Genomic DNA, 27627 nt, shown 5'->3' on the forward strand with positions numbered 1-27627 from the left:
GACACCACGTGACTCCTGTAGCGAGGGCCTGCTGTTTGTTCAGCCAGAGAGGCAGAGGAGAAGAAAAAATGGCGGCTCTCGGCGCACCAGAACGGGACGCCGGGCTAACGTTTTGAGCTTTCACACCCGAAAAAGACACGGGGGCTTCACGGGGCCTATTGCACCGTCTGAATCCTCGCCGGTTCAGCTTTGTGGCGGTACCGCTTTCGCTCGCGTTCGTGCAGGCTAAAGAGACGCAAACATTGGGAGCGTAAAATAATAGATTTCGCCTATCATGAGAGGGAAAAGGGGCAGGCCGCCCAAACCGCTACAAACCGAGGAGCCATCTCCAGCTGCGGCCCGGGGCTTGCGACCTAGGAGGAATTTGAAGCCCAGGCTGAGGGATAGCGGGGACGAGGACGCTGAGAGCCCCACAAGGGAGACCGTAAAGACGCCGAAAAAGAGAAGAGGGGGACCGTCGACACGGGGCAGGGGACGAGGGAGAGGTGCTGGTGCTGGTGCTGGTGGCAGAGGAGGCAGGGGTGGTCGTGGAGGAAGGCGGACGCCTGCATCCAAAGCGGTTGTGTACGATGACCACGAGAGCGAGGAGGACGACGATGCTGTCAGCCTGAGGTCGGAGGAAGATGAGTTTATTGAGGAGGAACCTCAGTCCGAGGAGGAAGAGGCCCTCAAGGAGGACTCTGACTGCCTGGAAGATGATATGCTTGAGGAGGAGGAGGAGGATAATGCCAGCTACTGCACAGAGAGTAGTTTTCGGAGTCAGAGCACACACGCCAGCACTCCGGGTAAATAAGCACTTAAATATGGCCACGGGCACGGTGTCTGCACACACTTTGCAGGGGTTTGAAAATGCATCCCGAAATGTTGCTGATGAGTGCAGGAAGCAGTTAGGTTATTGTTCAAAATGGAGAATGCACACAGGCCGCAGTCCCCTCATTAAGGCTACTGCAGGTAGACTGAGGCGGCAGCGGGATCACCAGCTTACCTGGTTGTCACAAACGTCTGTCACCAAATAGCTCACACATATTTCACCTGTAACACCACCGGCCCCTGGCTCCAAGTATCAAATCTGCAAATGCAATCGTCTTAGCTGCTAACGTGCTAACTTTAGCAGGAAATATTAGTATCTAGCTAATGTCTTAATAAGTCTGTGTTCGTTAAAGAACGACACCTGTATGTTTTTTAATCAGTGTTCGCAACATCCAGTGCTTTTTATGAGAGCAGTATGTTCTACTTTCTACTTTGAGTGTTTTATTAGGAGTACACAAAAGAGCCGGCTAACTAACCTAGCCCACTAAGCTAGCATGCTTGTCATTTTTTGACAGCTTGGCTAACTGTAAGTAAATCAATCAAGTTCAAACTTATGAAAACACCGACAGCAACTGTTCTCGTGGTGCAACCGAGTCAGGAAACATTGTATTGGGATTCCTAAGTAGATGTAACAATATTAGCCAGCTGACAGTCACTGTTTTCCTCGATGCAGGGAGGTGGAGGTTCCCTCATTTAGCTAATAATGACACTGGCCATGTGTCGACCCGGCTATGCCAAAGTATCGCTCTAAAAAGTTTCCCACCACTGCCCGATTCTCAAAAAGCTGTGGCGCTGTGTATAATGTAGATACTTGTTTTTTTCAAGTTAAACTCTATATTAAAATAAAAAGTAGTGAAAATAAAAAAATCAACTATCTAAATTTGATTTTTAACCAAAAAAAAGGACATTTAAAAAAAAAGCAGTTGCTCGTTTTGAGTTTGAATCTGGGTTCTCAGTTAGTGTTGTGTTGAATCGCAGCTTCTTTTTAATAGTCGGTAAACCTGAGGAGAGCAAATGCTGTAGTTTCGAAAGTAAAACCATTCCCCATCCCTGCTTGGCACGGGGTTTCAGGGGTAGCCCTGCACAGCTGCCCGTGTTTTATGTTTCACAATGAACCATGGGGTTTCCAGTGGGGAGCTTTATTATAGAGCCATGCTGGTATAATAAGGCTACTTCTTGGTTTTACATTGTCTTACTAAAAATATAGACCTTCCCTTAGAAAGATGGACAGTGATTTCTTTCCTTTCTATTCTCATTGAGCACTCAAAGCACCGTGTGCATGCACCATATGTTGTTCCATAATCTGCATATGTATGTATCATTCATAGTCAATGTAGCCTTTAAAGATGCGCAGGTTCACTAAATTCTCCATAGAAAAGCAGAGAACTCCTTCCCATTGTAAGCCAAAGGCTGAGGAATGGCCTAAACTGCCAGAGTCTAATTAACACGTTACAGCAGGTGTATTGCTTAGGGGTTCTCGTGACTTTTTGTTGCTAGTATCGACTAAAATGAGCTCACATTTTTGAAAAAGCAATGGCATTCTATCGTTTGTTTTTAATGTCACTCTATTCAAGTACTTATACGAGTTTGAATCGTTTGGAAGTTTGTTGCATTGAGATTTTATTTACATCACACAGGACATGGATACATTGGATGCAAGGTTTTACTTTTTGAACCAGACTTGGAAAGTTAACTTTTTTTCACATTTAGGGTAAAATGTTCTATTTTGTCTTTTTATTTGATTTTTTTTCTGGCACATAAGTTTCACAGCCATGTTTGAAAACAATAATAGTTAGAACTACCTTAAAAAATACTACAGGTGAGCATTGTAATATATTGCAAATGTATGACAATTCAAAAGCTGGTGATATCCTTAACATAGTTATTACCATGACAGCTTTAAAAGTAATTGTGTTACTTTTTTCTTTTCTTACGTTGTACTTGGTACTTTGAGGTGCCGTGTTTCTCGTTCACAAATCTCATCGTGTTTCCCACAGGGAGGAAAAAAGGCCGAACTCCCCGACCTCGAACTCCCATTCTTGAAGAGAAGGAGATCCCTCCTCTTGAGCTTCCCGACACCTCTGAGGACCTCCTGGTGCTTAATGAGGAGCTGCTCAATGCCATCTCCATCTACGAGGTGCTACGGAACTTCAGCACGGTGCTGCGTCTCTCCCCCTTCCGCTTCGAGGACTTCTGTGCAGCACTGGTAGGCCAGGAGCAATGCACTTTAATTGCAGAGACCCATATTTCCCTGTTGAAGGCCATCCTGCATGAGGAGGACTCCTCCAACACTACCTTTGGCCCTGCTGACCTCAAGGACAGTGTCAACTCTACTCTGTACTTTATTGACGGCATGACGTGGCCCGAGGTGTTGCGGGCATACTGTGAGAGTGATGTGGAGTACCATCATGTTCTGAAATACCAGGAGGTGGATGATTACCCTTACAGTCCTCTTGGAAGTAAGATTAAGGTGCTGCAGTTTTTGGTGGACCAGTTCCTAACCACCAACATCGCCCGCGAGGAGCTCATGTCTGACGGCAGCATGCAGTACGACGACCACTGCCGCGTGTGTCACCGCCTGGGTGACCTGCTGTGCTGTGAGACCTGCTCGGCAGTCTACCACCTGGAGTGCGTGAAACCGCCACTGGAAGCAGTTCCAGAGGACGAGTGGCAGTGTGAGATTTGTGTGGCGCACAAGGTGCCCGGTGTCACAGACTGTGTGCCTGAGGCGCAGAAATGTAGGCCCTACGTCCGCCAGGAGCCCATTGGATATGACCGCCACCAAAGGAAATACTGGTTCCTCAACAGAAGGATTATTGTGTAAGTCGGAGCCCTCGTTTCCCTCAGTATTATTCTGTGCTGGTCTCTTTGGCTCCGGCAGCTTATTTCCAAGCAGCAAGCATTTGATCATTGTTATTTAAGGTGGTCAAAATCTATTCAGATTGTTATTCTCAAATGTGACTTTGCCCAATTGTAACTTGAATGATGTAACACCAGAGATATTATCAAACCAACCACTTTGCAACTTATTCAGAGAAAAGACTGAAGCACAGTTCGATGAAATGAGTGTCTGTTCGGTTATCTCAGTTGCACTGTAGATTAGATTTGCCCGATTTGCAACATCTAGTTATTTTAGAGTTTTAAATGTCCTAATAAGTTCAGTCATCCTTGGTTTTCTGGCTAATTTTTAGTTAAACAAATGTACTTACATCTACATGGTCTAAGTATAAATGGTACATTACAAGCTATTAATGAATGATACCATAAGCAGACAGGCCCCAGCTTTGAGCATACAACAAAAAAAGACCATGCAGACATAAATGCATAAAGTTGCGTACCATTTTCTAAAAGATGATCCCTCATTAATCGCCCTTTTGTGTTCTAACCTTTAGAGTGAACAGCTGCAGAGAGAAAGTGAAAGTTGTTGGGAAACAATATAAGCTTTCATAAATTCAGTCATTTGTTTGTCAAGAAATTATAGAAGAGCCCTGCAATCCAAGCCCTTTATCTTTTAGTGCCAGTCATGCTTTTCCTGATTGCATCTCATGCCCGGAAATGATGTTGTGTTTGAGCATAGCCTTTACAAACAACAGGTGAAATCAATCTCAGTGCCAGGCAGTATTTGCCATAATCTTTTTAATCTCATTGATTCAGGGAAAAGAAACTTTATACTTGAGCTGAACGCATGATAAAAGCAAAGAATCGAAACCTCTTTAACACCTGGTAGTCATCATTTCTGGTGTGTGGTCTGGTGGTTAGCCCTGTTGCCTCACAGCAAGAAAGTCCTGGGTTCGAATCCACCATCTGGTCGGGGCATTTCTGTGTGGAGATTGCATGTTCTGCCTAATGTCTGCGTGGGTTCTCTCCAGGTGCTCTGGCTTCCTCCAACAGTCCAAAGGTTAATGTAAACTGGCTGTAGGTGTGAATGTGAGTGCTAGCACTCTCTGTGTTACCATGGTGTGACCTGTCTTGTGTGTAACCTGCCTTTCACCCTATGGCAGCTGCTACACCTGAAGAAGATGCAGTGATGATGTTTCAGTTATTCTTTATCTTTATTCTAGCAGTCCAGAATGCCCACCCACCTGCTGTTCAAAGCTTCTGTTTACAAGGGGCAGCCAATCAGCACAAAGCTTCCTTGAAGGGGAAGGAGTTAAAACAGCTTGTTTCAGACTCTGTGTAAGACACATAAGGATTAGTGTGAACTTTGACTCATGCAAAGCTGCTCTATTGGAGCCCAAAAGAAAAATGTGCAGTTGGAGTTCAGCCCTTTTAAATTATATTCTATTTAAACGTTGCACTGTCATAGCCAAGGAAATAATGTTTTTTTTTAATCTAATGGTTAGCCTTTTCTCTCTTCCTAGTGAGGAGGATGGGGAGCATGAGAAGAAAAAGATCTGGTACTACAGCACCAAGGCTCAGCTGGAGGAGCTCATGGAGTTCCTGGATAAGGAGTACTGGGAGATGGACCTGCATGCAACCCTCGAGGAGATGAAGGAGGAAGTCCAGGCTCACATGGACATCACAGAGGACCTTACCAACAAAGCCCGTGGAAACAATAAAGCCTACCTCACTGCAGCCAACGGTACACATCATGGATTTTTTACTTTTGTGCGATAGCTGCAAATGGAGGGAGCTCAGGCTCATAGTAGTGGATTTTCATGCTATAGAGATGTAGAATGTAGCGATGCTTAGCTTGAAATCACTGATTTGACAGTGATCAGAGCATGTGTGACTCGAGCTGTGATACGCTTGCATCCTTGCGCGTTTAGGTCCCGCAGGGTTGCACTCTGAAACACGTCGATGCTTCAGACGATGCTCTGCAGGCAGCAGCACTTTGCATCTCTGACAGTTGGCGCAGAAATGTTAGGTGCTGCCTTTTCTTCCTGCGTCGTGTTCTCTCAGACAGCAAGCAACTGTTTTCCCCTTCTGTTTTCCTCCAGGGAGGCAGTGGTTAGAAGACTTTTGATTACTTAGCCAGCAGTTTCCGTTTGAGTTTGACAGGCTGCCATATCTGTCCTGTGTTTTCTAACAGTTTTCCTGTGTATGTCACAAACTGTTAGATGCTGTGTTTTATTAAGGATCTGCCAAAAGATAGAGGTTTGAGTAGGTATTCTGAAGCCTGAAGAGGAAGAAATTGTTTTGTTTTTTTTAAGCCACTGCAGACAAAAGAGAGTTATGAGTAAAGCTGGTGTTTTTCATCAGTTAAAAGCTTTCTGCAGCTGCACGGTGAGGCCTGCACCTGGTTCGTGTCAGTGGGGACGCAGTTGTCTCTGTCCCAGTGAAAACTAGGTTTATGACACATGATGTCTTTGAGATGTTGAACATTTGATAAAGGAAAATCCACTCCATCTTAAATCTTTATTTATGTTAACTTAATTTTTGCTGGATTAGTGAAGTTATAGAAACATAATGCGGGTTATACTGGAACTGAAAAGTATGATATGGATGCCTTATTCTGTAGTGGACTCTGGAGGATACTATACTCAAATTGGAGCTGGAATTTTTACCTTAATGACTAAGATATAGTCCATTTTAGTTATTTTACAACATTGCCCTTAAATCTGAGCTGTATAAGAGCAGTGACAACAAAATAGTCATCTTTCTTTTAAATGGATTTGCAGATAAATGGAGAAATGAGAAGATGTCTGTCTAATAACTCATATATGAAATAATTAGTCAAGAAAATGATCATGAGATAACTCAATAAGGGAAATGTCAGATAGGCATGCATTGATTGTGATCTCCTGATACAGATTTTTCTTTGTAAGAACTACAACTGACAGCATGACAACTTTTCTTTAATTAACCTTATTATGTTCATAATAAAACCATTTGTTAAACTTTACCATTTCTCTCAAACTGCAGTAAAAGTTACAGGATCTTCGTTTACTTAAACAACCCTGAAAATAAAGCGCTCACCTCCTAGAAAGTGGTACAAAGACCTGAAAATGAGTTGCTGTACGCTCACCTTTACCTGATATATTTCACCTACCACACAAAAGCAAAAGAAGAGCAAAACAAATGTCAGTGCTTGCATAATTTTCCATTGTGTTTATAACTTCACTAAATAAAAGGATACCTAGCTTTTTCTCTTTTTCCACTCTTCGCCATAATTTTCTTTGATCCTTTGCTCATACCGAGGCTGCTGGCTTGTGGCGGGCCTTGACCTTTGGCTGGTTTTAACCACTTTTGCCTTTGTTAGCTTCTTTGAAATATTCATGTTCAGCTGGATGAAGGTGGTTTACGTGTCTGATTAGCTCTGTTGTTCCGAAACTTCGTGGTTAACCTTTTTCATTTTTGTTTTACTGTAAGTACACCACAAATGTGGTGGAGTACAGTAGGCAAAAAGAGAAGCTATTTTAATGCCATTTATACTTGTAGAATTTTTATTTCTATGCCATTCATTGATTATCCTTTTTTTTCCTTTTGTTTTGGTCTGCTGCACTATATTTGTTGGCTCGTTACATCTTCTGTCTTTTAAGAAACGATCAAGGAAATGCTAGAGCCTCTGTGCATAATTTCTTTACAGCGGTTTTTAATTATTCATTATTTCAGTGATGCTGGAATGTAAGCCTCCTGTAAACAATGACTGTCTGCACGTAAACATCTCACAAACATTGGTGGTGTTTGGTTAGATGCTGGTCTGCTCCTCACTGCTATTTAGTACGTCTAACAACATGTTGTCAGACTGTGACAGGCTGGCCGTAGTACATGTTTGTTTATTTATCCCTCGTGCCCCAGAGCAGCAGCTCTGAAAGACCTCTTAGTTTACTTTTAATGCTTTAGATTTAAGACTTAACAGTTTTAAAGTATTACTTTTCTACATCATTTGCACATATGTGTAATTGTTGCCTTCTATGTCGAATGAATGAATGTTTCCGTTTGTTTGTAGAAGTTGTCGTGGAGCGTTTGAAGGTCAGGCGGGAGGCACGGGAAGCAAAGACTCGAGCAGAGGAGCCGAAGCAGGATTCAGATAAAGGCTCTGTAAATGCAGCTGACACTACTGCTGAGTCCACATCGCAGCCCGACAACGGAGAGAGCAAAGCGGTTAAACCGATGGGAGAAGCTGGTTCACAAGGTAAAAAGTTTCTCCGATGTATTTATTTATTTATTTTTTGTTCACCTGCCTACTGGAACTTTCTCCAATTCCTCAAAGTAAAGAGCTAGCCTCCTACACGCAGAAGCTGCAATTCTGTCTGCAGCGTTATCAAAGCAAATTCATTTTTACCTCTAATTGACCCATTATGACTCTTCCGGTGCTGTTCGTCTTGTCGCACCACAGCGGCTAGTGCTCCTCCTGCTGCAGAAGAGAGCTGCGCGTCAGATCCTGACCCGGGCTCTGCCGCGCTGGACACAGCCCTGCCTAAAACAGAATCCATTGAATCAAACAAGGAAGCGCAAGTTTCCCATTCTGGGAGCCAGGAGAGCAGCGAGTCAGCTCCAGATGCGAAGCGGGAAAGGACAGGTACTCAGACTCATGTTTGGTCTGCAGTCCAGCTGTCGTCCTGCACTTCACGCCTTGCTGCTGGGCTGTGCATCCATTATCATCTGTCGCTTTGTTTCCGCTGTTTCTTGCTCACCCTGCCTTCATTTTACCCCGCTCATCTGTTTTGTTGGAATTAGGGTTCGTCTCAAACCTTGTTTTTAAAGACAGAAAAGTCGATCACGCGTAAGAACATTTTTTTAAGGAGCAGAACTGGTCTGATTTCGTCTGAGCAGGCATTTAAACCAGAGAAAGAGTTTCAGTATCATTATATTTTACAGGCTACACCAGTTACAATCTACATGTGTCTGGCCTGATTTATATCAGCAGAGATGAGAAGGACCCTGCCCTAACATCATACTGGGCTCCAGTATCACCATACCTGTGCACAGTAAAATCTTTTTATATATTGCACACATTTGGTTACATTTATCAAACACTTGCAAATGTAGGAATAGAACTGTGGTTTTGTTATACTATAATATAAAAACTAATTCCATTCCTTCCTTAAGTTTTTTAACCATGCAGCTCAGCTGCAACACTTTTTCTGGTCTCCATTTATTTTTTTTCCACTTATAGCTTATTTGTAGTGTTGGCTGTCCGCTCTGTTACGGTTTGCCCTGACTTTAACGGGCTAGTGTGAAACGCTGTGATGCATATTTCCTAGCGGAGGCCGCTCGGGTGCATTCCATGCGTCTCGGTGGGCGTGAAAGAAAACGCTGAAGATCTGGACACAGGGAAACATTTCAAACAAAATAAAACGTCAGTGGCAGTTTTTAAACATCCATCTGTCTCCGAACATTCAAGACCTGACGACACTGGAGTGGCCATAACTGTGAGAAGATGATTTCTCCTTTCACGTCACTGCACAGAAACCCTTCCGTGTGTTTTGCTCCTACGCTTAGCTTTAAAAGAAGGCAGGTGCATTAAGCGCTGCTAGCAAGCTCTCCCAGTTATTCCTGGTGCATTTAATTACTTATCCTGTGCTTTGTGTTGTCTGCTGCACGCTTGGTCTTGAAAAGCATGTCGTTTTTTTCCTCTCTCTCTCTTTTTTTGTTTTTGGCACTGTGATAAACGGCGTCCCTGGCAGCAGCTACCACGCCATGTCTGTCACAAGCAGCTCCTTATTCTCTTTCCAATTTATGGCCATTTGGTCGGGTTCTTGTCGCTCAAGACAAAAGGCTCTTTCCGCCGTTTCCCCACCTGCTACCTCGTCAACAAAGAGCTCCATGTGTGTGCAACGCTCTCCCATCACGACTCTGAGGCAGAGCCGACGTTTTAGGTTGCCGCAGGTGTTCGCCTCATTTTGGAAGTGTCATAGATTTCAGTTATTTTAGGTCTAAGGAAGCTTTGAATTGTCGACTAAGCATTCTTCTTTTATAACAGTTTGTTGGGCATATGCTAATTCACATATACACTTCTTTTTTTCACCTTTTTTTGAGGATTTAATAATTGTTAGTTTTGGTTTGTTCTTTTTGTTCACCAATGTTGTGTACATTTTTCTTTTTTTGATCAGTTATTTACACACAGTTACCACTTACAGCTCACTGTCACTACCTGATCTGCACCATGGGCTCTTTCCGAGGCTACCCTTCACAATAAAAGCTTTAGGCAGATGCACTGCCTAGTTGCTGCACTCTTGGAAGCTCTTACTAATGAGCAACAAAATAAAATCACCAAGTTTTGGGTTTTTCTTTTCCTATTAAGTAAAACAAAAAGCAATTTCATTTTGTTTTTAAAAGAAGCAGTTTAAAAAAATATTTATGGTTAGAAGATGAATATTTTTTTAAGATTTTTTCTAGTTATCAAAATAAAGTCTGACTTTAGTTAAAGTTGCGTGTCTTTAAGAGAAAAAACACTTTAAAAAAGATTTGATTGATTGCACTGCAGTAAAAAAAAAAAGACTTTTACTTCCTAACACCTCGCACTGCTGATACTGTTATTGTTATTGTTAACTGCACTCAGTCTTTTTTGCCGTATTTCTGTAGACGAGGACTCGAAAGAGTCTAGCAGCGAAGTCAGGCGAGCCGGTGATCTGCAGGCACCAACTCAAAATCAACCACAACAGCCGCAGTCGTCTCAAGCGGAGGCAAATGGTGGCAGCAGCCAGGTTCCTGGATCGGCGAGTTCCAAGAAACCCGAGCCACCTGACCTGGCCGATAGGTCCTCTCAGTCCTCTTTTACCAGCCAGGATGGGACAGGTGATAATTAAATGGGCTTTTTCATTTGTGGTGAATTGCCTTTGCCTTGGTGATACTGATAGTGAGTGTGTGTTCTGAATAACAGATGAGTATAATGAAAGGGTCAAGAATGAGCGAGGAGCGGCGCAGGAATCTAATAACCATACGCCCAGAGGGAGCAAGGAGGTGAGGAAGAGGTTTGGTCCAGCTTCACTGCTGAAAAGTGAAATGTGCCACTTTAGTCTGTTGCAACTGTCACCCTGTTGTGTTTTTTAAATATAAAAACGTTTTTTTATGTGCCTTTGTCCTCTGCTCGTGTTTCAGTCATCGCCTGTTCGCTCAGACGTCGAGTCCTTACGTCTCAGCTTCTTGAAAAGGGACCTGACGGTGAATTTGAACAACTTGTTCAAACTTGGCCAAGAGGGTAAATACAGGGTCTACCAAAACCAGTACAGCACCAACGTCCTGGCCCTCAACAAACATCAGCACCGGGAGGACCACGACAAGAAGCGTCACCTCTCCCACAAGTTTAGCTTGACCACCGCGTCAGAGTTCAAATGGAACGGCTCCATCTACGGTTCGAGAAGCCTGACGATCTCCACCCTGCGTCTTACCATCATCCAGCTGGAGACGAACATCCCTGGACCGTTTATGCATCCCAACTGGGCATCACACAGGTACACCTGGGACCAGTGGAAACGCCCCACGTGTAGTTCTTAGACGTGCTACGTTTGGGCAGAGTCGCATTTCAGATATGAACATCACTATCAGTAGTTTTATGCTGCTTGTGTTTGGTGTTTCTAGGACCAACTGGAACAAAGCAGTGCAGATGTGCAGCAAGGCCAGAGAATTTGCTTTGGCCTTGGCTATACTGGAGTGTGCCATCAAACCAGTGGTCATGCTGCCTGTATGGAAGGAATCCCTTGGACACACAAGGTAAACAAAACTAACGTGGCGCTGTGAAAATGTCTGTACAAACAGTAAAACACAACTAAAGGGTTATTTGTGAGTCACTGCACCTGGGATTTCTTCACTTTTTCCTTTTTGGAGTGCACGGCTGACAAACTCGCTAATGACTTTCCTGTTTCTAATACAGTCCTTGTGCTTTATGTCTTTGCTCATGTTTTTTTAATACAGGCTACATCGTATGACCTCCATGGAGCGGGAAGAGAAGGAGAAGGTGAAAAAACGAGAGAAAAAACTGGAGGACGAGGAAACACTGCAGCAGGCCACATGGGTGAAATACACCATCCCCATCAAACACCAGGTACAAACAGCAGCATCTTAACTCTTCTCTGTGTTAATGTGTAAACTACCTCGTCTGAAAACTACTTTTTAACCTCCTCGTAATTTTTTCCAAACAAGGTGTGGAAGCAGAAGGGGGAGGAGTACAGAGTGACGGGGTATGGCGGGTGGTGCTGGGTCAGTAGGACGCATGTGGCCCGTTTTGTTCCGAGGCTCCCGGGAAACACAAACGTAAACTACCGCAAAGAACTGGAAGGTAAGAGATGAAGTAGCTTAATTTCTTAATGGTACTTGATATGTTCTCCTGCGGCTGACGCTTTGGGTGCATAAACTATTTTTGCTGTCTTCATTAGCGGCTAAAATGAGGAAGGAAAATGCAGCAGACTGTACAAGTAAGCAGAAAATGCCAACAGAAATGGAGACTCGGGCAATTCAAAGGACAGCCGACAAGGCCAAAGAACAAGCATCCGTCACAGAGTCATCTCAGAGGGCCTCGTGTGAGGAGGACCATAAATCTGAGAACTCCACAGAGGAGGAGAAGCCTGCAGAAGAGGCGCAGGGAAACAATTCTGAAGCAAAAAGAGAAGATGAGAAAACAGAGTTTTCTTCAAACAACAAGCAGGGTAAGTTTAATTTAAGAATTTTTTTTTTTTGCCTCTATGCTGTCCATGAATGTGCATCTCCATCATCCACTAACCCCTGCTCTTCTTTGTCATAGATAATCCTGATGGCAAAGGCCCTTCCTCACCTGCTGCACATCCTGAGAGGGATGAACCAACCCAGAAACTCGAGCAACCCAAGGAGGAGCCTGCAACATCGAAACTCTTCGCTGACGTCGTGAACGTCAGTGAGGGCTTCCAGCTGCGCACAGTTTATAAGAAGAAAGTAAAGCCTTCCAAGCTGGACGGGCTCCTGGAGCGCCGGGTGAAGCAGTTCACCTTGGAGGAGAAGCAGAGACTTGAGAAGTTAAGACAGGCAGCCGCAAAACCTGCTCCTGTTATTAAGCTTGAAGGATCAACCAAACAGCAGACAGCTACGACTCCGTGCGTTAAAGTAGAAGAGAAGGACGAAAGCCTACAAGTGAAAGATGGCGTGGTTAAAAAGCTTGACTTCGATCAAGAGCACATAAACGCAAAGACAGATGGCCTGGAGGTCAAATCAGAGGAGTTAGGACCTGACAGAGGTCAACAGGAGGAATTAAATTCTGTGCATGGAAACAGCGGGGAGGTTTGTGCCCATAAAGAGGTGAATGGAGGACCCTTAACTAACCCTGGCCTTAACAATAAAAACAACTGTATAACAGAGACATTAGAAAACAGTGAAAAAACACAGAAGTCTGAGAATTCAAAGAAACGTGCCTATGAGGAAGTTGAGAAAGACTCTGAACAGAGTGACACAGAGAGCATGGAGGTAACCCAAAGCAAGACCAGTCCAGTACAGGTGAATGGGAAAACTATGGTCACAGAACCCGTGCACTCAAACCCAGAAACCCGAGATCAAGGTGACGTCAAAGAGCCCGTCAAGTCCCTGATGAATGGAAACCTCTCGCAAAACGATGTATCCGATATATGTCACCCCCCTCCTATGAAAGTCCCAAAATTAGAGAACCATGTTGGAGAGAAAGGAGACTCTGTTAGTAAGAGTGAGGATGTGGCCATGGATACCAAGGAGGCAGTGCCTGTTACGCTTCAGTCTTCAAGCCCTTCTTGCCAGAATAATAAAACTACAGATAATTGCTCTAGTGGTGAAGGTTTGAAGTCCTCTGCCACCAATGACGTTGCCACGAAAGCATCTCAGAACTCCCTGACACCAGACACGCCCAGCAGCACCAGCAAGCTCGATGTGCCCGCAGGAAGTAGCGCCGTTTCCTCCGTTGCCGTTTTCAGCTCCGCCACCCAGCCCAGCTCCGGAACGCCCGTTTCCCAGAAGACTAAACTTCCAGCTGCTGACACCAAAACGGGCGCCTCTGGTTCAGCCAGCTCCATGACAATAAGTAAAGAGTACTCCACCAAAAATCGAGTCAGCCTTCTAAGGTTCTCCAAAACTAAGAAGGCCCGCTCGGGCACAGCCCTGCCATCTTACCGCAAATTTGTCACCAAGAGCAGCAAGAAGAGCATCTTTGTCCTCCCGAACGATGACCTTAAGAGACTGGCGAGGAAGGCAGGCTTCAGAGAAGTTCCCATCTTCAACTACAATGCCAAGCCTGCTCCAGATATATGGCCGTACCCTTCACCTCGGCCCACCTTTGGAATCACATGGAGGTCCGTAACACATTTAACCTTTTCTTGAAATTACCTTTAGATCTACTGCTACAGTATGATGTCATTGCAATAGCCAGGTTGCCATAGACTCAATCCCTCAAATAATTTAGCTGCTTCTCTCGTCTCTCGTCTCGGCTCTCGTCTCACAGTTGGCTGTAGTAGTAGTGGCCACTCAGCCACTGTGATGAACCCCAGTGAATAATAGAGCTGCTGAAAAAAGTTTCATATAAACTGAATTACTGTTGGAAGATTTACTAACTAACAGCTTTGGTGACTGTTCAGGTACCGTCTTCAGACTGTGAGGTCACTGGCAGGGGTCAGTCTAATGCTGAGGCTGCTGTGGGCCTGCCTGAGGTGGGACGACATGGCTGTGAAGCCCTCTGCTGCTGTAGGGACAACACGAAAAGGTTAGAAAATTCTGAGCACATGTTATGTACAGTTTTCTGCTGTGTGTTTTTTATTTAAAATATGAAAATGTGGCAATGTGTTTTATCTTTCACCAAAGAAACAACGGAGACAGACATCACCACAACTGAGATTATAAAACGAAGAGACGTGGGGCCCTATGGCATCCGCTCTGAATACTGCATCAGGAAGATCATCTGCCCCCTCGGAAACAGAGACACTCCCAAAGGTAGAAAACGAAAGTCTGTTTGGGCATGATGTAGGATCTTTGACAAGCTGTTAATGGTCCACTTGAAGAAGATAATCCATTTCTAAACATAATTAATTGTTGCTTTCTGACTTTTTGTGTGCAGAAACCCCCACTCCACAGAGGAAAGGCCTGCGCTCAAGTGCTCTGAGGCCTAAGAAGCAGGAGCCCACTAAACCGACTGGTCCTGTTGCTGTGGAAACGTGGGTGCCTGAGGAGGAGCTGGAGCTGTGGGAGATCAGAGCCTTTGCAGAGAGGTGAGGAACTCCTTCAGCGTCGCCTCTGTATGTTTCTTCATAGCGTCACTGTGTTAGTGAACACTTTACCTTCTTTTTGGTGCCACAGGTTGGAGAGGGAGAAGTCACAGGGCGGAGATCCCTCCAAGACCGGCAGTAGTCTGAAGACAGCGGAGGAGGTCAAGGCCCATTTAGAGAACCAGCTGAAGCAGGCCAGACTGGCAGCCCAGCAGGTAGAAACTCTGCGCACTGCTGTTACACGGGTGTAATCAGAGATTCTGGCTCTGGGTAAAGCGCCGCACCAGCAGAACGTTTAAATGGTTGGACACATTTCTTTCAGAAACGTCTCGAGCAGCAGAGACCGACCACAACTGCCACAACAACCACGACAACGTGCACCACCACCTCAGCCGGCACTCCCGGCACCCCAGTATCGGTGGGCCAGAAGACAAGTCAAATAACTTCAGGAACCAAGATGGTGTTGGCCTCCAAACTGAGCTCTCCAGTCCCGTTCCAGCAAGACAAGAACTTCCATCAGTCTTTTGCTTCCTGGGTCAAGCAGGGTCAGGCTAACAACAGCTCAGGTGAGCAGCTGGAAGATGAGGAGAGCTTTAGTCATCTTCCTTTTTACTCATCATCATCCTCATCATCTGTAAGAGGGAGGAACCGAGGAGGGTGTCATAAGATTTCTTCAGTTTTTACCCTTTTATGTTTTTTCTATTTAAGTAATATTGGCATCCATAACAAATACATCATCTGCACGACTTCAGCGTTTTCATTATCAGTACGATTCGCATGCCAAAAGAATTTTGTGGTTCGTGGTGTCCACTTTGAATCCTGCAAAAATTCTCAATTCTGTATATCCTTTGAGGCATTCATGCAATACCATGTGTCATTAGACTCTAAACCAATATACCCGATACCAAAATATTCAAAACATCAGCCTCCTTATATTGACTCCCAACAGTGGACACCACAGCCGTAGACTGGCTGTTGTGGTGGTCCTTCTTGGGTTACCCATGACCACAGGTGGCGTGGTGTGTCTTGCAGCCTCCACTGTGGCTGGTAGCATCACCACCTCAGAGCAAGCCTTCCAGATCGCTGGTAGCCCAGTGACTGTGGCTGGCCAGGTCCTCGCCGCCAAACTGCCACTGCCCGCTAACAGCAAGATTGTCACCTTGAACATGCCCACTACTCAAGGAGGTAGGGAGCACGAGAATGACATCCATTCCTGCCGGTTTTTGGCGTATGTGTGCCCAAAAATGGATGGTGAAGTATTATGTGAAAATGTCAGACTTGCGTTGAAGTATTGATGCTGAGCTTAGATAATGCCACATTTTCTTTGTGTGTGTGTGTTTTCTTTGTATTCTGAAAAGGTTCTCTGGCTAAAAGCTGATCACTGTTTTGTAAAACTGTTTATAAAGCATTTCTGGTCTTTGGCTTCTGTGTATAAACTACTTTAATCTAGTTAACTGAGTGACGAAGACTTTCAGACACGCATACTCAGTGCATGCTTTTCCCTCCTGTTCTTGTTTACCTGTATCTATGTTCCTAGCACATTTCTGCTTTTTCTCCTTTTAACATAAATGTTCCTGTCAGCAGGTGTAGTGCAGCAAAAAGTCCTGGGTATATTCCCCGCTGGGCCTCCTGCGAACCTTAGGACATACAGCACACTGCATCCTACAACTGGCAACATCAACCTCAGAGCCACAACCTCCACCTCAACCACCCAGCAACAGGTCTTTTGTCCTTCACCCTGTATTTTTCACTTATTAACTAAAGACACTAAGCATGATTGCTGATGTTTTCACCCTTGGGTTTGTTTTTCTAGGTCACCACAGCAGGAGGCCAAACACAGCCCAGTACCGCAGTGAATCAGCCACTCACTCAGTCTACCTCTGTAGGCACAGCAGGGGTCAGAAGTTCAGCAGCTCAGCCAGGTTTGTGTCTGAATGCTACTTTTTATTCTCAGGTTAACATCCCCAACATTTCAATACAAATAATAAATCTTGATCCCTTCCAGGTCAGGTTCATCAGGCTGTGGCTCCGATGGGCCGTGGCCAGCCTGCAGCTGTGCCTGGTTCTACACCTGTGCAGGCAGCTTTGGGTCAGAGGGCTGCAGGTCCTGCACCATCACCGTGTGCTGCCTCCACAGCTCCTGGACAGTCTCCCGGAGCTCCTCCCCAGACACAAAGACCGCAGCAGGGTCAAGTTAAACTCACTATGGCACAGCTCATGCAGCTTACACAGAGTGCACAGGTTTCCCTTACTCTTTCTCTCTAAAAGTAGTTTATAATATCTTAATCTTATAAATATTACTTTAAAAAAATAAAAATGCTTTTGTGTGCAACTCCACAGGGAGGAAACCCAGGTCTGACTGTGGTGATCCAGGGTCAAGGCCAGACCCAGGGACAGCTGCAGATCATCCCGCAGGGTGTAACAGTCATCCCCGGCCCCGGTCAACAACTAATGCAGGCAGCTATGCCCAATGGCCAGGTCCAGCGCTTCCTCTTCACTCCGATTCCACCATCATCTTCAGCTCCAACTTCAGCACCTGCTCCTGCTACCCCTGCCAAACCCACTGCAGTCCAGACCCCCCAAACCCAAATGTCAACTCCTCTTCAACCCAGAGCTTCTGCACAAGTCCAGACGACTCCCTCATCTGTAGCCCAAACCCAAATGACGGCCCCTTTGCCTGCCCCAACGCATGTCGCAGGCCCGACACAGATGCCAAGTTTAGCCCCCACTCCAGCTCCAGTCCCCGTGCAAACCCAAGTCGCAGCCCCCGTGCCTGCTTCCCCACAAGCTGTCGTCCAGGCTGCATCTCAAATGCACCTTTCAGCTGCTACCCCGTCACCCGTCCCTGCACTCTCGCAAATATCCACTCCCATGACTGCTTTGCCACAAGTTGCAACCCACTCCTCCACACAGATGTTGCCCTCCACACCAGCCTCAGCTGTTGCACAGCCCCAGCTGGCATCATCGGTTCCAGCCCTCCCAGCACCAAATGCAGGCCCGCCTATGACTCAGAAACAGGTTTTGACCTCAGCATCATCACAAGCTGACCTCCAACCTGTGGTCCAAACCCTCGTCTCCAGCCTCGCACCCAGTTCTCTACCTACACAAACCCAAACTGCAGGCTCACCACCAGGACAAGCTGCCCCCAGATCCCAAGTCCAGGCACACGCCTTCAGTTCTGCCCCAGGGTTATCCTCCACCCCAGTTCAGGTGCATGCTGCTGATCCCCTGCTCCCCCAGGTTGCTGGTGTAGCAGCAGCTGGTCCTAACTCTGTTCCAGTGCCCATTTCTGCCTCTCTTCCTTCACCTGTCCAAGCTCCCACCCCGGCCCTTGCACCCGTCTCTGCTCCCGTCATAGCCGTCATGTCCACGCAGATCGCTGTCCCGTCCCCAGCCAAAGCTCTTACTCAAATCCAAGCCACAGGTCCTGTCCCCCTCCATGCTGCTGTGGCAAACGCTGTTGTCACACCAGTTACTGCCACCTCAACAACACCTTCAGTGCCAGGTAAAGTGCCCACCATCATCAGCACTGTCCTGTTGTAGTGGACCTTAGAATGGTTTTGCCTTAGTTGACTTTAAAATTTTCTGTTTGCTTCTCTGTCTCGTTGTAGCTTTGACAGAGCAGAGGGCAGCTCAGCCTTCAGGATGGACTCCCACCTCGCCTCAAGCGCAGACTCCAGTTCAGCCAGCTCTACAGGCAGCAGATGCTGTACAGCCACCCGCTCTGGCTGCTGTACCCGCCTCCACCCCTGCTCCAATCGCCACTCACTCCCCCGTTACTCCGCTGCCTCAGGCATCCCTGACTCCTCAGTCTCAAGCACAAGTCCAGCACCCGGTCGTCGTGTCCGTGCAGCAGGTGGCACAAATGCCGGTCTCAGCAGTGCAGGTTCATATGACGGGATTGCCGGTTTCCTCTGTCGTGACCACCATGAGACCCGCTCAGCCTCAGCTTCAGCCCCAAACCCACACTCAGCTTCAACCCCAGTTTCAAGGCCAAATCCGTGCACAGGTTCAGGTTCAGCCTCGCGGCCAAGTCCAACAGTTGCCACACATTCAGGCTCAAGCGCATCTGCAAGCACAACCTCAAAGTCACCCCCAGGTCAGAGTTCAGTTTCAGCCACGAGCACAGATCCAACCACAAACTCAGCAGCCACCCCAAGGGCAAGTACCCCCTCATGCTCAGATTCAACCTCAGGTGCAGTTTCAATCCCAAACAAAAACCTTGCCTCATGTTCAGGCTTCATCCCAGGCCCAGATCCAACCGAGGGTCCAACCTCAGTACCACCACCAGGTACAAGCTTCATTCCAAACGCAGCCGCAAACCCAACCTCAGGCTCAGCAACAGCCTCAGGTCCAATCGCAACCCCAGGTTCAGCCCCAGCCTCAGGTTCAGTCTCAGGCCCAAAGTCAGCTTCAACAGCAGCCTCAGATCCAAACCCAACTCCACCCGCAGGTTCAGGTTCAGTTCCAGCAACAAAGCCAGATTCAAACTCAGGCCTCTCAGCAGCCCCAGGTCCATATTCAGTCACAAGTTCAAACTCAAGTCCAAACCCAACCCCAGTTTCAAGTCCAATCTTCGCAACCAACTCAAGTCCCACAACAGCTTCAGGTCCAAGCCCAACCTCAAGTCCAAGCAAAGCTCCAAGTCCAGTTCCAACCTCAGAACCAAACTCAAGTTCAAACACAGCCTCAGATTCAGGTCCAGTCTCCAATCAGGCATCAGCTCATCACAGTTCCAGGTCTCCAGCAGCCCGTGCAGCTGCTGTCAGCTCTGCCGCCCCACGTTGCAGCCCAGATCCAAGCCCAGATCCAGGCGCAGCAGCAGGGTGGCACGGTTCCTCAGCAGATCAAACTGCAGCTTCCGATCCAAATCCAGCAAACCGGGGGACAAATTCAAGCCCACCAGATCCAGAATATGGTAACCATACAGGCACCGGCAAGCGTCCAGGAGCAGCTTCAAAGGATGCAACAACAACAGCAGCAGCAAGTTCAACAGCAGCAGCTACAGCAAACACCAAAGAAGAAGAAACACCAGGAAGCTAAAAGGGAACAGAAGGAGCAGAACGCACAGGCGATCAGCCCTGGAGACGGCATCCAAAAGCAGGTATGAGTCAAAAGAAGAACAAAAATTAGGGATTTCTCACAAAATTTATATCTGTGTGCAAACGTTAGTTATATAAAGACCTGTTTTAGACCTGACACTGTATTACAATCGAACATATATTAAAATAACTTCTTTGTTTTTTTTAATGTCAGGCGGTAGTGAAGCAGAATGCTACAGCAGAACAGCTGAAACAGAGGAAGACCCTGGCTGCAGCTGAGCGAGAGGAGAACCAAAGGTTCAGGAGCTCGAGTCTGTTAAAACTGTTTAAAACCGATGACGCGGATGAACCAGCGACTAACGCGCTCTTTTCTCTCTTCAGGATGATCGTCTGCAACCAGGTGATGAAATTCATCCTTGACAAGATTGAGAAGGACGAGAAGCAGGCAGCTAAGAAAAGAAAGAAGGAAGAGGTGGTGGAGCAGAAACGCTCCAAGCAGAATGCCACCAAGCTCACCGCGCTCCTGTACAAGCACAAAGAACATCTCAAGGCTGAAATCCTCAAAAAGAGGGCCCTGTTGGACAAAGAGCTGCAGCTGCAAGTGCAGGTGAGCACATCTCCAGCCTTCTCAAACGTATTTTTTTTGGTCTATAGACAGAGAGAGTGGGAATATTCTTGTTTACTTTTATTCCTTACATGTGCTGTCTCCCTCTCAGGAGGAGCTGAGGCGGGACATAGCCAGGCTGCAGAGAGAGAAAGAGAAAGCTCGAGCTGCTATTGCCCAGGCTGCTGCAGCAACAGTCAAGGCTGCCTCTTCCCAGTCTTCCCACTCCTCCCAACTCTCTCACTCCACACATTCCTCTCACAGCACGCGCACAGTGACCTCACCTTCATCGTCCCACAAGCGGAAGAGAGAAGACGAGAGAGACAAAGACAGAAACAGGGAGAGGCATCACGACAAGAGTAAGAAACGGGACAGGGACAAGGACAAAGACAAGGAGAGAGAGCGACACAAAGACAGAGATAAAGACAGAGATCGGGAGAGGGAGAGAGACCGAGAACGGGACAGACATCGGGATAGGGACCGGGACAAGGACAGAGATAGGGACAAAGACAAGGACAGAGATTCCAACTCTTCAAAACACAAGAAGAAGAAGAAGAAGCTGTCTTCTACCTCAAAGGATCACAAGAAGGACACCAAATTGTACTGTATCTGTAAAACGCCCTATGACGAGTCAAAGTAAGCTGTCTTGAGGGGAGGGGGGGCTTGTAATAAGTCATTGTAATTTGACTGTGAGGCACTCTGCTGTCATTAAATCACCTGATTTCTCTCAGGTTTTATATCGGGTGTGACCTGTGCTCCAACTGGTTTCACGGCGCCTGCGTTGGCATCACAGAGAAGGAGGCTAAGAAGTTAGAGGACTTTGTGTGTAACGACTGTAAACGCGGGCAGGAGGGAGGAAGTAATGAGGAGCTGTACTGCATTTGCCGGACACCATACGATGAATCGCAGTAAGTCACCATATAGATGGCTTTACGTTAGCATTGTCTGCTTCCCTCTAATTATAGCACCGCTTTTGTTTTTCAGTCTGTGTCAGACGTTTCCTTTGTTTGCATATTTGTGTGGAGTCTTCCTTCAGTGTGCTAACCGGGATGTGTGCGTCGCTCACCCACAGGTTTTACATAGGCTGTGATCGCTGCCAGAACTGGTACCACGGCCGCTGTGTGGGGATCCTGCAGAGCGAAGCCAATCACATCGACGTGTACGTGTGCCCGCAGTGCCAGTCGACAGAAGACGCCATGACGGTCCTCACGCCGCTCACTGACAAAGACTACGAGGGGTTGAAAAGAATATTACGCTCGTTACAGGTATGAAAGTTTTGGAATTTTTTATATTAACAGTAACAAGGTGGTTTCCAGTGTGTGGGCTGAGGTCAGTGAGAGGTACTTTCAGCTGTTTCCTTATTTCCCACACAAGGTTTTTATTTACCGGTGGGTTGGGGTCAGCACTAGGAATACACAGTGTTGGGCAAGTTACTTTGAAAAAGTAATTAATTATAGTTACTAGTTACTTCTTCAAAAAAGTAACTGAGTTAGTAACTGAGTTACAATATTCTAAAAGTAATTAATTACTTGAAAAGTAACTATTGCGTTACTTTAAAAAAAAAAAACAACTCTGGGGTCCAGGGTATAATTGGCCATTTTTAACTACTTTTGATTTTCCCTCCACATTTTACCTTTAAAAACTATTTACTTTGCCTTGTTTGGTATCATTCTTTCCAGCACAACCTCGCGTGTCTGAATTTACAGTTATGTTTTCATGTTGACATACTGTATTAACACAATTGATCTAAAATCAGACAAAAGACATAAAATCAGAGTAGTTTTTTTTTTTACTGTAACAACCACAAACATGTTTAATGAATCATATTTCATAACTTTAAATGCAAATATAAATTGTCAATTTTAAAATCCTCTGCACAAGTTTTGCAAACAACAAAGTTATTTGCATCCATTTTCCTTTTACCTTGATTTTTTAAATAACCATTTCAAACTATTTACAGAACAATCAGCTGTTCTGCATTCAATAAGATGCCACACAAATTATTTGTGCCACTCCAAAACAATAATTTCTGTCCACTATAGAGGAGAAAATCACAGCCTGATACCTGCAGGTCTGACAGCAGCAGGTGTATCACTCCTGTTTCTACCTGGAGACAGCAGTCGCCTCATTGTTCTGACACACAACACAAAACTATCCACAACACTACACACTAACTACACAAGACAACACATTAACTACACACTCCAAACACGCTAAACGTCAAAAATCTCTCACATCTCAAAACTCGCTCTCCCTCTTTTTCTGCTCTCTCTCTCTCCGTCACTCCTAAAACTTCCCGTTTTTGTTTTTTTTTGTTTGGCTCATAAGCAGAGAGTGCTTGCTGCGCTGTCCTTAGACAGTAAACGTGACGAAACGATTGAGGAAAAAACGCCGCGTATATATTGTTTATCATGACTGGTTTTACATGGCCTATCAACACAATTTATAAACGACTACTTTATTCTTCCTCAGTCAAACAGCAGCACTCATGCGATTGTTTTGCCCCCTTAGCTCCAGGTGTTGTGCCAGAAAGTGATCGTGATTACCGTCCGCGGGAGCGCGCGCAGCTGCTTAAAGCTGTAGCGTCCAGATTACTTACAGCTACTTCCGTGCAACTGATATACGATGCGGTAAGCTGAACACAGCTTCAACCGTCTGTTTGCTGAAAAATAGTAACGGACCGCGTTTTCTTGTTAGTAACTGTAACGGCGTTGTAACGATAGGAATAGTAATTAGTTAGATTACTCATTACTGAAAAAAGTAACGCCGTTAGTAACGCCGTTACTTGTAATGCCGTTATTCCCATCACTAGGAATACATGAGCTTGTCCTGCCCGCAGTCCGAGTTTGTGTCTTTCCTCTGGGAAGCATAGGTGTGACCTTTATAGAAATGAATCCTAGAGGATAAACCTATTGGATTAGGTTAAAATTTTACTGGAGTTTGTTCATTTTATTTTAAATTCCTATTAAGTATTTGCATGGTATTACAATAATATTGCATAATTCATAATTATGCATAATCATTTTTAACCATTATAGTCGTCAAGTAGAAGTCTGATGTAATTAGTAATCTAAAAAAAAGACAGTAATAATGTTAAAGATGCTGTAAACTCTAAAATCAAACCTATTTGATTGTTACTTTGGCTTGGCTTGAAAAGAAAAAGGGAAATGGGGGATGGGGCTGCTTTGAGTCAATTTCTATTTAGGTCTTTTATATTTCAGAAAATGCAGATGGATCCAAAACTGGGTGAAACTGTAAAATCTATAAACTGTAGAAAAAGTGAGTGAAAACTATGGATTTTGAGATTAAAACATGGCAACAAGACACAATAAAAGACTTGCTTTGTCTTTACATTTAAGTGCTTTGATGCTATTTATGTGTGTTTGTTTGTGTAGTCAAGGGATGTTGACAGTGAAGTTTTATTTTATGCCTAAAGTAGTTGCAGTAACAAAACCGGCATCATTTCCTGAATTATTTTTTTTTCCCTTCCCCAGTCTCATAAAATGGCATGGCCTTTCCTGGAGCCGGTGGATCCGCATGACGCGCCTGATTATTATCGCGTGATCAAGGAGCCAATGGGTAAGACTGGGTGACAAAAGGTCATTTAAAAAAAAAAAAAAGACAATGCTTTTTAAAGTATTTACTCACGTGTGAATTCACCACGTACGGGAGAATTTTGTTTTAACTTATTATAATTATTTAGTTTCTCCTCCAGTTACAGAATTTATTTGCTGTTTTTGCCTCTTTGTCAAGTTTGCATAGACATGTGATAAAAAATGTGTAAATGTATGTATTTTTTGTGATGTGAGCAATGTGTCGTGCTTTTCCTTCCTCGCAGACTTTTCCACAATGGAAACCCGTTTGCAAAAGCGACATTATCACAAGCTCACGGAGTTTGTGGCAGACGTGACCAAAATCTTCGACAACTGCCGCTACTACAACCCCAACGACACGCCCTTCTATCAGTGCGCCGAGACGCTCGAAGCCTTCTTTGTACAGAAGCTAAAAGGTTTCAAAGCGAGCAGGTGAGTTTAAGCGCTGCTGGTGCCGCAGACTCGGCCTACAAGTTTCTCTCCTCCATGCTTGTCTGTTTGCTGTAAACACTCGACTGGCCTGACTGGCTTTTTCAGTAATTCTGCCATTTCATTTGTTTCTTCCTTAAAGGGGACCTATGATGGTTTTCCATATTTTCGATACTGTTATGTAATGGTTTATGCTTAGAGCCTATATAGGATTGTTAAGACTAGTACCGATATTTAGTGATTTTAAAGAAATCTGATATTCTGGCCAATATTTAGCATGAAACAAACAGATTTCCTGACATTCGTTCTTGCTAAGGTTGGATCAGCTGGTTGTTTGTCATGTTTCTAATCTGTATTGCCAACAGGGCAGTGCCCTCTGGTGGACAAACCACGCAACATTAACACTCATAACATGGTTGCCAGGTTTTTTGGGGGGTTTTTCTCCCTCAACTTTTTTATTTTATTATTTTTATGTTTTGTTTTTGCCATTTCTCAGCTGTTATAAATGCCAATACCAGTATATCAGCTGTGGTGTATTTATGCTCATATTAAACACGGGTAAGGTTTCAAATAATGAGCAGGTATTCTGTTGCCGCAGTCTTGGCTCTGCCTGATGTCACTGAGAGTCCTCTTTACAGGCATATAAGTCCCACCCACTGCTGTTACAAGGGGCAGCCAATCAGCAGAGTTTTGGCTTAAAGGGACAGAGCAGGGCTGAAATAAGAATTAAGGAATACTTTGAAGTTTTTAAGCTACTATAGTGGACTTTTATTAGGTCCCCTTTAATGTGTGCATTTATGGCTTTCCATTCACGGTTTCTTTTCTTCTTCTTTTGTTTTATAGCACTAGCATGTGTGTAGTGATGATGTTTTACTTGTGCTTTACTTGTACGTTGTAGTTGCTTGGCAGTACTAAAAACCCAAGAGAGCTGACAGACTTTAGGCCATTACATCCAGTGTCTTGGCAAACCTGAGTGCCATGTTTACATCCTGTATTGTGTATCATCTTGCATTAGTGTCTGTTCACTTTTGCTGCATGCCTTTTTGATTTATGCCATCCCATTTTCTTCTTTCTTACAGATTGTCAGATTCTTAAGTGGGCCAGTCTAGCTGGAGTCTGGACTGGATGCTGGGGTCTCTAGTAATATTGATATGAAAGCAAAACAAAAAGAATAAAAAGGCACAAGAACACAAACAAAACACGAGAAGTTTTCAGGAACCCGTTGTGATCACGGTTTTCAGTGACAACACAATGGCAGCCATGTTGACAGGTGTCAGTGATGTAATTGAGGGGCATGCTGTCTTCACATCGTAAACATAGACTGTATATAAAAAAAGAAAGTAGCCCCAACTTCTACTTTTTATCTGCTTTCTTTCTTATAGCTACAGAAAACAAGCCACTGACTTTCACTCTCAGTCAACAGTCTCAGGTTTTATTGAATGCAACATTGTTGCTGTCAAAACTGATAATGGTGAGCCACGGTGGCTACTTCCATCTTTTATATACAGTCTGTGATCCCGAATCAGGAGTCGTGGCCTTTTTGAACAATCAGTCACACTAACGAGGGTTGTGTTCAGTAGAAAATGCATTTTAGTTTCTCATTCTTGTATTTATTTCAGTTCTACACCCGAGTTAATTTGGGAATTTTGACTCAACGGTATAAAGCTGCATATTTTAATATAGAGAGATATTTATAAGACGTTTTGTATACTGCCTCCCTCCTTGAGTTTGATTTTTTTTGTTGTTGTTGTCCTGGCTGTTAAGGTGGTTGTCTTGAATGTATATACCCTTCTTCTTCTTCTTCTTTTATTTTTTTTCTCTAAATCATGTACAGCGTTTGTAAGATATGCCTGTATTTGACTGTTTTAAATAATAATGAAATAATTTTTAGATAGTATTATTTTATGAGACTAAAATGTACTAGACGGAGTAAGGAGTTAGAGCAAAGTAACCTCAGTTTGTAGTTGTGGAAGATTTCTTCACTAATAAAAAGCATTCCCAGTTAATTACACCAACATGGCTGTAGGATCCCATGCAGACCCCTTTGCATCCTCTTGTCTCTTGTCTGATCACTGTTATAGCAATAAACAACCTTGCGAAGGGCTCTCAACTTTCCCCTCTCTTCACGTTCTGTAGGTCTCATAACAACAAGCTTCAGTCTTCTGCAGCCTCTTAGGATACATCGCACATTGCGCGAAACAAAAATGCACTTGCCAAGAATATGGCTTTCCTGAACTGTAACTCTGTGATGGACTCTGCCTCACCCTGTGTTTGGGGTTTGCTCCTCTTCGCGGCTGCAGCGGGAGGTGGTGGTGGTGGGGGGAAGCTGGACAACCAGCTTGCTGCTTTCACGGGATCTCTTTTCCAGGCAGAGCCGCCCTCTGCTCATTTCAGCTGTAAGGGACCTGTTTTTATGGACCTGCTTTCATCAGAGGAGCGAGAACAACTGAGGCATTTCAGAAGAAAGTTTACCTCGGAGAAAAGACTCTTACGAGCTCTCATATTTCCATGTACTTTTTTTTTTTTTTTGATCTGAGTATTTTTATCTTTTTTTTTCTTACTTGGTTTAAAAAGAAGAAGAAAAAGATCCCTCAGACCATTCCTGTGGTCATCATGTCCAATGTAATAGAAACTGAATACTGTCAAACAATGGCTAGGTTCTACTCAGCATAATGAGTAGAGTTTTGTGTCTAAATTCATATATCACAGTGGAGCAATGTTTTTTCTCCCATTTCCACTCATTGTTTAGTCTGATGTGGCATGAAAGATCGTTTAAGTACTAATTATCTGGACATTGATAGTCTGCTTGGTTCAACTTCTATAACCTACTGAAAGTAATAAGCTATTGTAAATGAGTTGCTTTGCAGTAGTGACTGAGAAGGATGATGTATTTGAAGGTTCCTGCCCTGTTTGTTTAACAAAACAAAAAAACACAAAAAAAAATCATCAGATTTTGACTTGATTTTCTTTTCCTTTTTTTTGTATTACAACTGAAGAAATATTGATGTATATGGAACTTAATAAAATGGAAAACACCGATTTCTTTCCTCTGATTTTGACACAAAAGAGATTTT

General features: G+C 44.7%; 1 protein-coding gene across 6 annotated transcripts; it reads left to right on the top strand.

Moving 5' to 3' along the window:
- Positions 1-27592, top strand: bptf (bromodomain PHD finger transcription factor). 6 transcript variants are annotated; one of them, XM_084926711.1, is made up of 32 exons: positions 1-785; positions 2808-3630; positions 5172-5392; positions 7703-7888; positions 8093-8275; positions 10282-10494; positions 10580-10659; positions 10798-11150; positions 11278-11409; positions 11611-11740; positions 11839-11974; positions 12072-12341; positions 12437-13979; positions 14262-14386; positions 14485-14613; positions 14738-14888; positions 14977-15100; positions 15208-15451; positions 15918-16070; positions 16467-16606; positions 16699-16807; positions 16891-17126; positions 17226-18390; positions 18497-19989; positions 20142-20224; positions 20309-20534; positions 20644-21167; positions 21263-21439; positions 21604-21796; positions 24026-24110; positions 24370-24556; positions 25633-27592. In XM_084926711.1, exons 1-32 carry the CDS (start codon positions 275-277, stop codon positions 25646-25648), a joined length of 10341 nt encoding a protein of 3446 aa, XP_084782837.1. In that variant the 5' UTR covers positions 1-274; the 3' UTR covers positions 25649-27592. The 6 variants fall into 6 exon arrangements, with proteins under 6 accessions (XP_084782837.1, XP_084782834.1, XP_084782836.1 ...); XM_084926708.1 differs by having other exon boundaries at positions 26690-27592; XM_084926710.1 differs by having other exon boundaries at positions 16470-16606; positions 26690-27592.
- Positions 27593-27627: the final 35 nt, after the last annotated feature.

This window comes from Perissodus microlepis, chromosome 4 (assembly GCF_051167445.1).
Source record: "Perissodus microlepis isolate ML-2025 ecotype Zambia chromosome 4, ASM5116744v1, whole genome shotgun sequence".
Lineage (NCBI taxonomy): Eukaryota > Metazoa > Chordata > Actinopteri > Cichliformes > Cichlidae > Perissodus > Perissodus microlepis.

Coding starts and splice junctions, on each gene's coding strand:
- bptf (XM_084926708.1), top strand. CDS start 275: ATGAGAGGGAAAAGGGGCAGGCCGCCCAAACCGCTACAAACCGAGGAG. Junction 14,387..14,484: donor TGTAGGGACAACACGAAAAG/GTTAGAAAATTC, acceptor CTTTCACCAAAG/AAACAACGGAGACAGACATC. Junction 21,440..21,603: donor ACACCATACGATGAATCGCA/GTAAGTCACCAT, acceptor GCTCACCCACAG/GTTTTACATAGGCTGTGATC.